This window comes from Molothrus ater, chromosome 5 (assembly GCF_012460135.2).
Source record: "Molothrus ater isolate BHLD 08-10-18 breed brown headed cowbird chromosome 5, BPBGC_Mater_1.1, whole genome shotgun sequence".
NCBI classification, from domain to species: Eukaryota; Metazoa; Chordata; class Aves; order Passeriformes; family Icteridae; genus Molothrus; species Molothrus ater.
The window spans coordinates 957,205-971,412 of record NC_050482.2 but is presented as its reverse complement, the minus strand read 5'-3'; the positions used below and the strand labels follow the sequence as shown (position 1 = coordinate 971,412).

Sequence of the window (14,208 nt, the reverse complement as noted above, 5' to 3'; positions counted from 1 at the left end):
AACGGAGGAAAATCCTTGGAAAAGGGAGAGAATCCTTGGAAGAGTAGCAGAATCTGTGGAAAATGAGGAAAATCCTGGGAGAAGGGGCAGAATCCTTCAGGAGGGAAGAGAAACCTAGGAGATCTCACCATTCCCTAGGAGAAAGTGCAGAATCATTGGAAAAGCAAAGGAATCCTTGGAAAATGGGCAGAATCCTTGGAATTTGGATCTGGGTGCTCCCAAAGATCCCTTCCAACCCGATCCATACTGGAATCCCATGATTCCATTACTTGCTCCCTTTAGGGTCAGGAATACCAAATCCTTAGGGAATGCTCATCCTCCTTCTTCCCAAAGAATTTCCTGGCTCTGGATTGCTCCCAATCCTGGTCTAATTCCCCTTTTCCCTGTTTGGTTTGGTTTTTTTCCCAGGAAAGCTGTGCCAGGGTTCTCCTCTTCCGAGGCGCCAGCAAGGAAATCCGGAATTACAACAGCCAGACGGCATTCCAGGTAAGCAGAATTCCCGGGAATCCCATGGAGCTTCCCGGTATGCCTGGGAAGCTTGTCACATACCCAGGGATTTTTCCAGGTGGGATTTGTCCCACCGGGGCGGGATTTGGGGTGAGCGTTCAGTGCCAGGGCAGGAGCGAGGGAAAAGCGCATGGAATTCCGGAAACAGGATGGGAATGTGGGGGTTTTGTGGGATACGGAAGTGGGAAGGGGAAGATGTTGTTGTTTTTTGGGATGGAAATGTTTGGGATGGAGGGGAATCCTGGGAAAAGGAGGAGAATCCTTGGAAAAGGAGCAGAATGCTTGGAGGATTTTGGGATTTAGGGATTTGAGTGTTTGGGGATTTGAGGATTTAGGGGTTTGGAGGTTTGAGGATTTGGGGATTTGGGGATTTGGGGATTTGGAGGTTTAGGGATTTGTGGAAATGGGGAATGAGGGATTTGGGGAATCAGGGATTTTGGGACTTCAGGATTTAGAGATTTGAGGATTTAGAGACTTTGGGAATTGAGGACTTGAGGATTTGGGGACTTGGGAGACGTGAGGACTTCAGGATTTGGGAATTTGGGGGCTCGAGGACTTGGGGGTTTGGGGATCTGAGGATTTGGAGATTTGGGGATTTGGGGGTTTGGGAATTTGTCTGCTGGGAAATCCCCTCCCATCAGGAACAGGCTGCCCAGGGCATTCCCAATCCCTGGAAATGTCCCCAAATCCTTTGGATGTGGCCCTTGGGGACACATGCAGTGACACATCCAGCCGGACTGGCTGATCCCAAAACTCTTCCAGATCCCACGATTTTACCCAGGATCCTAACCCAACACCCTGGAACCATTCCAGGATTTGGGATAAATTCCTGGCTGGAATCTGAGGATTCCAGAGGACAGGGATTGTCCCCGAGCCAGGGCCACCCAAACCCGCTCCGGCCACTGTCCTGGGAAGGCGTTGGCACCTCAGAATTCCCGGATGATCCGAGGCAGGAGAATCCTTGGCTTCCCCCCTCGGGAAGCAGCTGTTCCCATCCATATGGACGCTCCGGAGCCGCTCATCCCGGTTTCCCGGCTCTTTTCCAGGTGGCCATCATTGCAGGGAATTTTGAGCTGGCGGAAATCATCAAAACCCACAAAGAGTCCGATGTTGGTGAGTTGGATTTTTCCTGGTTTTCCTGTTTTTTTTTTTTTTTTTCCTTTCCTGTGGATCCCAGGGATGGAGTGGTGGGGGTGGGGGGAGGATTAATGGATTTTCCTGGTGTTGCATCCATGGATTTTCCCAGTGTTGGATTCATGGAAGCTGCTGCCACTTTGGATCTTGGAAGTGTCTGAGAGATTCCTATGGGATCCAGGTTGTTTTTTCCAGCCTTGCTGACATTCCCAGACTGTGGAATTATCCTGGATTTGCTCTGCTGTAAAATCCTGATTTTTCCTCTCTTTTCGCATCCCTGAGGGATTTCATTCCCAGAATCCTGGGATGTGGGGCAAGCAGGGAAAATCCTCTGGGAATAGGAGCAAAGTGGGTGTTGTTCTGGTTGGATTTGCTTTTTTAAGGAATATTTTGGGAATTTTGGTCCTTCGGGTCACCTTTCCTGTCCTTCCCATGTCCCCGTGGGAGAAGTTCCAGGGAAAAGTGTGCTTGGATCAGGAATAAAATCCACACTTGTTGCATCTCCTTTGGATTATCCTTGGATTATCCTGAGGAATTTACGGATCCAGGGCTGCCAATGGTAGGAGCAGTGGGAATCCCCAGCACAAAGGAACAGAGTCACGGGATCAGCAGCTGGAAAAAAAATTCAGGGAAAAATTCCTGCCTGGGAGGGACTGGCACAGAATTCCCAGAAAATTCCCCGTGGCTGCCCCTGAATCCCCCTAATGTGCAGGGTTGGAGCAGCCTGGGATCGTGGGAAGGGGTGGGATTGGATGGGATTTAAGGTCCTTTCCCACCCAGATTCCTGGAATTCCATAAAAACACTGAAATTAAGGAAACCAGGGTTCGGTTCTTCCGGAATTTGCAGCAGGAATTGAGCTTGGCTCAATCCCAAAAAATCCTTTCTCCCATTTTTTTTTCCCCAGTTCCCTATTCCTGATAGCCAGAACTGGGAACTGGGGGTGGGATAGAAAAGTTGGGAAGGATTTTGGGAAGAGCCTGAGAACTCCTTTGCCTGCAAGGTCATGGAATTAATCCAAGAAAAAAGTCTGGGAATAAACGACCTCCAAAGGTCCGGCCTAAATTCCCCTTGGGATCTGCACCTGGGACTGAGCATCTCCATGATTTTCCCTGGAAAAAAAACGCAGGAAAAGCAGCACGGAAAGCTGTCAGGAGCAATGGAAAGTCTGGGAATCAGCTCCGGATAAAAAATAGGTCAGGGAAGAATTCCAAACTAATTCCAACCCAAGCAGCAGGTCCAGATGGTCCTGCCCGTGGCCGGGAGCTTCCTAGGGTTTGGAAATTGGGTTTGGAAACTGGGATTTGGAAAAGTTAGGATTTGGAAATTGGGGCTAGAAATTGCGGTTTGGAAAAATCGGGGTTTGGAAATTGGGTTTGGAAATGGGGGTTTGGAAAAATTGGGGTTTGGAAATTGGAGGTTGGGAATTTGGTTTGGGAATTGGGGTTTGGAAATGGGGATTTGGAAATTGGGGTTTGGAAGAATTGGGTTTGGAAAAATTTGGTTTGGGAATTGGGGTTTGGAAGTTCAGCAGGAGCTGAGGAATTTTGTTGGAGCAGGGGACGGCTCCTGCTCGTGTCCTTTTCCCAGGGTTTTACGGGAATAAGGAAGGAATTTGGTGGGATTGGGGTTGGAATGATGCTCGCGGAGGGGTTTTCCTGTGGAATTCCCAGTGGGAAGCTGGGCTGGGTTGAGGTGGGGTTTGGTGATCCCAGTGCAGGAGGGGAAGGGGTGGGAACTTCCCAGGAGAATTCCAGGCTCATCCACATTTCCCTTGGGATCCAGAGTGCTCTGCAGGGCTGGAACTTCCTTTTCCCTCTTGCCCTGGGAATTCTCCAGTTCGGGACGTTCCATGGGAATTCTCCACTTTGGGAAATTATTTGGGAATTCTCCAGTCTGGGAAGTGCCCCGGGAATTCTCCAGTTTGGAAGATGACTTGGGAATGCTCCAGTTTGGAAAATGCCATGGGAAATTTCTGGGAATTCTTGGAAATGTTGTGGGAATTCTCCAGTTTGGAACATTCCATGGGAATTTTCTGGTCTGGGCTATGCCCTGGGAATTCTGCAGGTTGGGAGATTCCATGGGGAATTCTCCAGTCTGGGATGTGCTGTGGGAATTTTCCAGTCTGGGAGGTGATTCGGGAATGCTCCAGTTTGGGAGATTCCGCGGGAATTTTCCAGTCTGGGAAAAGCCCTGGAAATTCTGCAGGTTGGAAAGTGCTGTGGGAATTTTCCAGTCTGGGATGTACTGTGGGAATTCTCCAGTTTGGAAAGTGTCCTGGGAATTCTCTAGTGTGGGAAATGTGGGAATTCTCCAGGCAGGGAAGTGCCCTGGGAATTCTGTAGTGTGGGAAATGTGGGAATTCTACAGTTTGGGAAACGCTTTTCCCCTCCGGGCCATTCCAGGCTCCTTCCCCACTTCCCTCTGGAATTTTCCAGGATTAAAATGGAATCACGGCCTGGAAGCGAGCAGACATTTGCACTCCTCGTGCTTTTCCATGAATATTTATTATCATGGAAGCAGCGAATCCAAACAAACCTCGGAGCGTTGATTGCGCTTCCCTTCCTCCAGCTGCCAGGAATTTTCAGGAGCCTCTGGAGCATCTCCGGGCTGAGAATTCCTCAGGGAGCTTTGGGTGTGTCCCGCTCCCCTCAGGGAGCATCCAGACCCCTTTTGGAAAACAGGGATCCGTGTTTTCCTTTGGAAAACAGGGATCAGGCTGCTCCGAGCAGCGCTGTCATGGTAACGGACGGGATTCGTTGTGCCGGGAGAAACTCGGTAAACAGACCTGGAATAAAGTCTGGGAAAGGTGTGGGAAGGAATATCCGGAGCTCATTGTGGGAATTTGCTCCGAGTTTTGTTCCTTTGTCATCTCCCTCCCGGGATTTTCCCACTGGAAATTGTGAATTCCGGAGGATGGGATGAGGAAATATTCCACGGAACTGGAAATCTGGGAATGTCCTGGTCCTGGATCCTGGAATTCAGGCTTGGTGGTTCTTCATCACCATCATCATCATCATCATCACCACCACCCTCTCTCCCTTTCCCTCCCTTTCTGTCCCTTTTCCCACTGGGAAATGTGGATTGAGGGGGGTGGGATGAGGAAGTGTTCCCTAAACTGGGAATCTGGCAGGAGTCTGGGAATGTCCTGATTCTGGCTCCTGGAGTTTGGACTTTGGTGATTCTCCTTCTTCATCGTCGTCACCATCATCATCGTGCTCTCCCAGACAGTTTGGAATCCCAGAATCCCGGGGTTACTGAGGCTGGAAAAGAATTCCAAGGTCACTGAGTCCAAGCCCAGCCTGAGCCCCGAGTGCCGCATCCAGGAATTCCTCGGACAACTCCAGGGATGGCAACTCCAAACCTCCCTGGGCAGCCCCCGCCAAGGCCTGACCACCCTTCCCATGGAAAAATGATCCCAAAAATCCAATCCCAACCTCCCCTGGCACAGCTTGAGCCCGTTCCCTCTTGGGAAGTTCTTCAGGCAGGATTTTCGCTTCCCGGATTTTTTTCCGGGGATTTTCTGTGAGGAGTGATGGCGTCCAAGATGAAACACCTCCTGGAGATGCGTCCCGTGCCTGGGTGACGCCTGGCCTTGGTGGGACATCGCTCTTCCGGTGGCCCCCGGGGACGCGGATCAGTGGTGGCCTTGCAGTCGCTGGGTTGCGTTGTCTGGGAGGGCTTTTCCAACCCCTTCGGCTCCGAAATTCCATCATTTTGACCTAATTTTCCCATTGGGATGGCCTTGGTGGGGCATCCATCCTTGCTGGTGGCACCTGGGGGCACGGATCAGTGGTGGCACTTGCAAATGGTGGCCTTGCATTGGTTGGGTTTGATGGCCTTGGAGGGCTTTTCCAATCCCTCTGGCTCCGAAATTCCATAATTTTGGTCCGGCTTTCCCATGGGATGTGGCCCCGAAATTCCATTGTTTTGTCCAGCTTTCCCATTGGGATGTCCTTGGTGGGACACCCGTCCTTGCTGGTGGCCCTTGGGGACACGGATCAGTGGTGGCCTTGCAGTGGTTGGGACTGATGGCCCTGGAGGGCTTTTCCAATCCCTCTGGCTCTGAAATTCCATAATTTTGCTCTGGCTTTCCCATTGGGATGTCCTTGGTGGGACATCCATCCTTCCTGGTGGCCCTTGGGGACACGGATCAGTGGTGGCCTTGCAGTGGTTGGGACTGATGGCCCTGGAAGGCTTTTCCAACACCTCTGGCTCCGAAATTCCATCGTTTTGTCCCAATTTTCCCACCAGGATGTCCTTGGTGGGATGTCCGTCCTTGCTGGTGGCCCTTGGGGACACGGATCAGTGGTGGCCTTGCATCGGTTGGATTCCATTGTCTGGCAGGGCTTTTCCAACGCCTCTGGCTCCGAAATTCCACAATTTTGGTCCGGTTTTCCCATTGGGAATGGCCGAGGGCGTTGGGAATGGCGGTGGGCGCTGAGGGCAGGGGGCGCCGACAGGATCCGGGAGGCACCGCTGGTGCCGGGAGAAATTCCCACACCCGAGGCTGGAACTCATCGGAGAACGAACGCCGGGCGTTGCCACGGCAACGGGAAGAGTTCCAGGAGCCTGAAATCCTCGGACTTTGAACCTCAAATATTCCTCGGGAAAATATTCCGAGCATGGCCGTGCCCAGCCTGGGCCTGCTCCTTCCCAATCCCAGGATTTTCCTTCTCCTGGTGGCCTCGGAGCATCCTCGGGATTCACCTCTGGAAGGTGCCACGGGAGCAGTGCCCTTGGAATGGCAGCTCTGGGAATATCCCGAATCCAGAGGGCTTGGAATTCCCTGCTCCTTGTCCCCTGTTCCGGCTCAGAGCTGGAGCAATCCGTGTTTTTCCCGATGTTTTGGCAGCAGGAATGGGCTGGATGCGGCCGGTTCCGGATTTCCCGCTGGATTTTGCCACAGGCGCCGGACAAATTTTAGGGATGTTAAACTTCGGGATGGGAACGAGCTCATTGAACAAAATATTGTAAAATCCCGTTTTCCTGGAAGTTTGGAGTTCAGGGGCCCCACAGCTGAACCTCATCCCTTTCCGGAACATCCGGATCTGTTTCGCGGATCGCGGAATTGTTCAGGCTGGAAAAGTCCTTTAAGACATTGAATCCAAGAATTCCCAACACTTCCAAGGCAACCACTGATCCATGTCACCAAATCCCACTGAAATCCTTCCAGGATGGGGATTCCACTCCTGGTCCCTCGGTGGAGCCGGAGTTTGCACTTCCAGGTGGATCCGGGAGGCCGCTTTTTCCCGGCATTCCCAAGGATTGGGAGGGAATTCAGGGCAGGGAGTCGTTGGTGATTTATTCCACATGTTGGGTATTCCCATCTTTCTCTTGGCACATCCCTGGAGCTATGGAATAAGGACTTGGAATAGGAGGAGCAGCCGGGATTTGTGGAAGTGTCGATCCCAGTGGCAGCTGGATGTGGATTGCTGGGAATTCCACTGGCCCTGTCCTGGTCCATCAGAGCTTCCTGAGATGCCACTTCCAAACCCTTCCCAGCCCTGATCCATGGTTGGATCCCATGGATTTCCAGTGCTGGGAGAGAAACTGGGAGACCATTCCCTTCTTCCCAAGTCAGCTCCATGGGAATTCCCAACCTTTGCCTCCACTCTCTTCCTTCTTTTCCCACAACTGCACTCCCAAAACCTAATCCTGCATTCCCACTTTTTTGGTGTTTAGATTCCCACCTAATCCCATATTCCCATTTTTTATTCCCAGTGCCTTTCTGAGAAACTCCCAACCTTCTTCCCAACCCAACTCCAAACCCATTCCCAACCTTCTCCTCCTGAGTCCCACACCTCCTCCACCCTATTCCATCTTTTCCCACAACTCCCAACACATAATCCCGTATTCCCACCTTTCTGGGGCCTTAGGTTCCCACCTAATCCCATATTCCCATTTTTTGGGCCTGAAATTCCCACCTAATCCCACCTTCCAATTTTTCATTTCCCATTGCCTTTCCAAGAAACTCCCAACCCAATTCCACACCCACTCCCAACCTTCTCCTTCACTCTCTTCCATCTTTTCCCACAACTCCCAACACCTAATCCCATATTCCCATCATTTTTAGTCCTTAGATTCCCACCTAATCCTGCATTCCCATTTTTTATTTCCATTGCCTTTCCAAGAAACTTCTTGGAAGTTTCCCAACCGAACTCCACACCCATTCCCAACCTTCTCCTCTGCTCTCTTCCATCTTTTCCCTCAACTGCCCTCCCAAGACCTAATCCCCAATTCCCATCTTTTTTAGTCCTTAAATTCCCACCTAATGCCATATCCCCATTTTTTCCAGCCCAAGATTCCCACCTAATCCCATCCTCCTGTTTCCCAATCCCGCTGCCTCGCCGTGAAACTCCCAGCCTTCTTCCCAAACCCCAGCTCCACGCCCTCCGCTCTCTCCCCGCTCTTTTCCCGCAACTCCCAACGCCTAATCCCGCATTTCCCGGTGTGTTTTTTTTTTTCCCGTTCCCAGTGCCTTTCCGAGAAACCCCCAGCTACACCAAGCGCCGCCGGCTCCTCGGCTCCGGCGGGCTGGCGTCGCCGCGCCTCCTCCAGCGCTCGGCCAGCGACAACAACCTGAAGGCCGAGAGCCGCGCCTCCTACTCCCCGGTGCCGTCCCTGCGGAGCCTCCCGCCCCAGCTCCTGGTCCAGATGCAGGAGGCGGCCGCTGGAATGGCGGCCGCTGGAATGGCGGGCTCCGGAATGGGGGACGGGAGCTTGGCCGGCGCCCGCAGCGCCCACAGCCGCTCGCCCTCGCTGCAGCGCGTGCAGGAGGAGAGGGAGGCCGAGGCGCCCTCGCTGCGCCGGAGCAGCCGCGGGAAGGGCAGGTACGGGATCATCGGGAACGGCATCCCGGGGATTGGCATTGGGACTGGGATGGGGGTGTGGGAGGGGGCAGAGGTGGGAATGGGATGCCGTGGATTGGGTTGGGGTGTGGGAGGGGGCAGAGGTGGGAATGGGATGCCGTGGATTGGGTTGGGGTGTGGGAGGGGGCAGAGGTTGGAATGGGATGCCGGGGACTGGGAGAGTGTGAAAGGGATTAGATGGAGTCAAGGATGCGATCCCATGGATTGGGGGCGTGTGGGGAGAATTAGAGCTGGGAGTGGATCCCAAGGATTGGGTTGGGGTGTGGGAGGTGTCAGAGATGGGAATGGGATGCCATGGATTGAGTTGGGGTGTGGGAGGGGTCAGAGATGGGAATGGGATCCCATGGATTGGGTTGGGGTGTGGGAGAAGTTAGATGAAGTTAGGAATGCGGTCCCGTGGATTGGATTGGATTGGGGTGTGAAAGGAATTAGAGGTGGGAAAGGATCCCATAGACGGGGGGGGAATGGGAGAGGGATTAGAGCTGGGAATGGGATAACATGGATTGGAAGAGTTTGGGAGGAATTAGAGCTGGGAATACGATCCCATGGATTGAGGGGGTGTGAAAGGGAATACATGGAGTTAAGGATGCGATCCCATGGATTGAAGGCGTGTGGAAAGAATTAGAGCTGGGAATGCGATCCCATGGATTTGGGGGTGTAGAAGGAATTAGAGCTGGGAATGCGATCCCATGGACTGGGGGAATGTGGGATGTGGGGTGGGAAGAAGGAAGAGTGGGAAAGATTCTGATGAGGAGCGGGGTTATGGTGGATCATTGGGTTTCCCATGGGTTTTTCCTGCTATTCCAAGGTCAGATCCAGTTTTTCCCTGGGTTTTTCCCTCCATCCATCCCAGCATCAAATTTGGTTCTTCCCTGGGTTTTCCCCTCTGTCCCATACTCGGATTCCATTGTTCCCTGGGTTTTTCCTTGGGTTTTTCCCTGGGTTTTTCCCTGAGCTTTTCTCTGGGTTTTCCTGCCATTCCATGCTTGGATCGTGGATACCATGGACGTAATGGATTCATGGATATCGTGGATGATGCCGAATTTTGCCCCAAAAGGCGAGAAATTACTGCTTAAGAGACTCAGTCAAATAAGCAGGAGGTATTTTATTACGACGTCGGAGAAATCCTAAAATGGGATTTCTGAATCTTTACAGCAAAAGCGTACCTTTTTATACAATTTTAGGTTTGGGATTACATCATATTCATGCATATACATATGGGGAGTGGTGTAGGCGGAGCGTGGGCGGGGACTTCTCTTTTGAGGATCTTCTCAGGGGTCGTTCCGGTCGGCCTTCATCAACTTCGAGGAGTCTTCCTCTTTAAACTTTTGAACCTCTCTCCAAATTTGGTCAATTCCCGGTGTAGTTGGCTTAGCCTCCAGGCCTTGGCAGGGGTCTCAGGGTCAATTTGACATGTTGGCCCTAAACGTGCCTTACCCAGCAGTTCTTCTTGGCTCTGAAATGCACTGAACTTATCACTGTCTGTCCTTATCTCTTCCCTGTCATTGTGTTCCACACCTTACCCAATTTATTGCTCTATGTGATTTCCTAACATTGAATATTTCCCATAACTGCTTTATATTCTATGCTTTAACCCATCATCTCTTGAAAGTAACTGTTTTAGGGGCTTCATTTCCCTCCTTTTCTTATAACTTACGAATTCTTTCGTCAAGTTCTAATCCTTCGGGGCGTTGATACGCCCGCACCATCGCCCAAATCATTTGGATCTTACTCATCAAGGATTTCAGCCTCCACCACAAGCATAGGTTCATAAAAGTCAGTATAAGCATTGCTATAGTTAAAATTAGTATCGGGTGTACCAGGTAATGAAAGACCTGTGTTGCTGTTGGGGAAAATCCTGTGAAAACGTCCCACCAGTGATGTTGGCCTACTTGTTCTACTTCAGTCAGGATGTTTTTTATTCTTTCCGAGTTGTGCTCCACCTGTAGGACCATGCGCTTAACTGTTTGGTTCACTTTTTGCACCAGTCTTCTTACTTCTGGATGCACGAGCATCGCCTTAAGAACCTCAACATCCATATCTATCTGTAATTTTGGCAACTCATGATACAGGTCGTAGTCTGCATTAATTAGCTGCTGGGTGGTTACAGGAGCGGTATAGTTAAAATCACAACCTATAATCTTGGTAAAATTACATACACAAAAGTTAGTATTGTTAGTTTCCTCTTGGCAACTATCTACAGTTACGTTACTGCAAGCTGTTCTGACGCAGGCGCATCCATTCCCTACATAATAAACCTGCGACCGTGCTCTATTGTGTGGAAGCATTTCAAAAGTGCATACACTATTTTCAGCATCTAAGCATAAATCTTCTGTTTCTACTATAGCATTTTCACATATGTATCCTAGTTGCCCCCTAGGAATACATGCTTCTGTACTAACAGACTGCCACTTATTTTTGGCGTCATCATAACTCGCCCAAACATTATGATCTACTGGCCTAACAAGGACATTCTGATGTACGGTCCCTAAGGTAAGGATAGGGAAAATTGCCCTTTCCTCTGCAGCACTGATGGTAAGAACATAGGCTTCAATGTGCTCATGCTGTGGTACATAAGTAAAGTTTACTAATTGCCACCAGGCTTGATGGTCCCTTTCAAATTGTGTAGTATGACTATCCCTCAGTATCGTTTCTCTTATTTCCTGGGACAGCGTTCCTGACGTTCCTTCTCTTATTATCCCTGCTGCCACTGACTGTACCCACTGTTGTGTTTGTGTGCATTGGATAGCGAGCGCAATTTCCTTGCTAATGTCTCCTGTATAGCCGGCAATTCTAGCAAAATCTTCAGCAGTGTGATTTGCTACCAGGGTTAGTAACCTAACTACCAGTGATTGTGTTTCTGCCAATGTAAGCATGGATGAACTCAGGGGCACTTTAAGTTTTCCTAAGTTGGTGGTGACAGTACTCAATTTGTTAACCAATACCTCTTGATCTATGGTATTCAGTATTCCAAATCCAGTGCCGACCCATCCACTTATATCCCTTTGCGCCCGCCTGTGATAAGACCTAGTAGCTAGCCATGCCTCCCATCCTTTAAGGCTTTGTTGTATAAACGGTTGACAGTCCTTTTGCAGATGGGTAATGTTAGTCTGAATATTCATCTGCACCTTTTTCAGAGAGTACGTGGGGTCTAGCAGCAGTTTCAGTTCATTTGACCTCCTTACTACCTGGGGCCCGATAAAGGTTAAGTTATGCACCTTTCTACATTCAGTTGGTGGAGTAATTTCTTGGGGCAAGTCTAAATTTGGATATAAGGAGATCACGTCTTCCGGTAATGCCACTTCGTATCTGGTAACACGTCTGGGGAAACTAGTACCCTGTTCCAGCGTTTTCGACTCCCTTTCACATGCGAACGTCATCGACTGATCTAATCTAAATGCCATCTCACACTGTGCTTTCCCTTCCTCGGGACCGCTAGATGCTACGATCTTTCCCACAGGAAAGAGGAGAGGGTGAGGGTCAAAGGTTATATTTTGAGGATGTAGTTCCCCAAGTGAATCTTCTCTATAAATTACCGAGTTTCGGGGTTGTGATCCAGGTGGGTCTTCCCTGAAGTCACTCCACAGACATGAAATTGGGCCCTTTTGCTGGATCCAAACGGTGGGCTTGCCCATTTTCACTGGACTAAAGGTAATCAGATTATGTTTAAAAGTTGGCATCAAGGGTTGGATTGTTAATACCAGCCGCCTTGTTTTTCCTTCTACTGGGTCAAGTTCCCGGCACCCAATTTGGATTTGATCTCCCTTTTGTGCCACTAGGTATGTCCGCTTATCCCATTCCTCTTTTGGGTATGGCTGATTGTTACGCAAGGCATAAACCTCGAAATAGGGCCCCTTCATCCCTGACTCCGGGTGAATACACTGGTGTGCATTGGACCATGGGTCTATTGGGGCAGAGTTTCGAGGAAAAACTACATTCTGCCCGAATTGTATGGATGTTAGAAAAATAACTATCATAAGTATGGTTTCCCCCATTGATCTTCCTGCCATTTATATTTCCTTAGTGTGGGTGGTGCTGGATTCTGACGTCTATATTGCCTAAAATAAATTTGGTTAACTCGTGTAATAACCTTTTCTAATTCTGAGTCCAAATCTCTCTGTTTTTTAAATGGTCCTATTTGTTCAATTGTAAGAGAATGTTTTGGAACAGATGCATGACATCGGGCTGTTAATACTTTAGAGCGACTAAGCTTTAAACACTTTTGAAACCAGCGTTGCGCTTTCCAAAAACACCACCCTAATACCACTTGTTCAGGGGCCTCATATAATTCTCTGGCATCCAAAATAGACTTATCAGCAAACTTTTCCAAAGCTAAATAAGGATCATCATCTCCTATTTCTTTGGAAATACATTCATAACATTGAAGATCCTCTAAATTGCTTTGCACATTCCAAAATTTCCTATCACACCCGCCACAAAGAAAACCAATCTGTCCAACACAATTCTTTTTACCACAGCAGTAACACGGTTGGTCGTAGACGGGTTCCTGTGGGTCCGGCCCCTGATGACTGTATGTTTCAATCCACGTTGTCCACGATAGCGGTGCGCTGTCTAGTGCAGCTCTAGCTTCAGCATTAAATTCTGCTATGGGAAATAAAAGTTTCGGTAAGGTTAATGTCAGTTTGTGCTGGATTCTCTCGTGATCCCGAGGGGTCAGCTGATTCAGAAGGCTCCACATCCAAGGCAAGTCTTATCCATTTAGCTGGGATCCAAAGAGAACTTGGCTGGCATTCATATGGAACCCCAGGGGTCTGATGATCAGGTTAGTAGGGGTCTGGAGTGGAATCCGGGTCACGGTGTCTACTCCTCTTGTTTACTCCCCGGTGCTTTCTTGACCCGTGAGTAATGGATCCACGTAGGTCGCTCCTTGATTCGAACCGCGGTGAAGGTGGTCAGCAGCACTTGGAAAGGTCCCTCCCACTTTTCTTGTAGGGGTTTTCCTAAAAGATTCTTAACATACACCCAATCACCGGGATTAAAAGGATGCAACTTACAGTTAGGTTGTTTAGGTTGGTGGTCAATCACCACCGCAGCATTCTTGTCAAATTGCTTCCCCACCATAATCACATAATCATAAATATACTGATTACCTATTTGATCTACAGCGTCCCCATTTACAGTTTGCATAGCATAAGGTCTGCCGTACAGAATTTCAAATGGGCTTAGCCTTTCTTTCGATCTTGGCTTGACTCTCAGTCTAAGCAGAGCAATAGGCAAAGCTTGATACCAATGCAAATTAGTCTCCTGGCATATTTTGGCAATCTGCTGCTTAATAAGATGGTTCATCTTTTCCACCTGGCCGCTGGCCTGTGGGCGATAGGGCGTGTGTAATTGCCATTTGATTTGTAGTGCTTTGCTTATTGCCCTTACCACTTTTGCACAGAAATGTGTACCCCTATCCGAAGAAATGCTCTTCGGTACCCCAAACCGTGGAATGATTTCATTCAACAGTACTTTGGTCACTTCTCTTTCCTTATTTGTTCTGCAAGGGAATGCTTCAGGCCACCCAGAAAATGTATCAGTTAATACCAGCAAATATCGAAACCCTCCTTTTCTTGGGAGCTCAGAAAAATCAATTTGCCACACTTCACCTGGGAATTTACCTCGATTTATGGCCCCTGGATGTATCTTAGTTCCTGTATTCGGGTTGTTCTTCAGGCACCTCTCACACTGGGA

General features: G+C 49.6%; 1 protein-coding gene across 4 annotated transcripts in view; it reads left to right on the top strand.

Moving 5' to 3' along the window:
• SHANK3 (SH3 and multiple ankyrin repeat domains 3) overlaps window positions 1–14,208 on the top strand; it is a 164,735-nt gene that overhangs the window by 49,239 nt on the left and 101,288 nt on the right. For all 4 annotated transcript variants that reach the window (XR_008508403.1, XM_054514833.1, XM_054514835.1 and 1 more), the window contains exons 10-12: window positions 409–486; window positions 1,554–1,620; window positions 8,118–8,472. Coding sequence is in view for 3 of the 4 variants with exons in the window: in XM_054514833.1 (XP_054370808.1) it covers window positions 409–486; window positions 1,554–1,620; window positions 8,118–8,472 (500 nt within the window). In the remaining variant the exon portion in view is untranslated. The remainder of the gene's footprint in view (window positions 1–408; window positions 487–1,553; window positions 1,621–8,117; window positions 8,473–14,208) is intronic.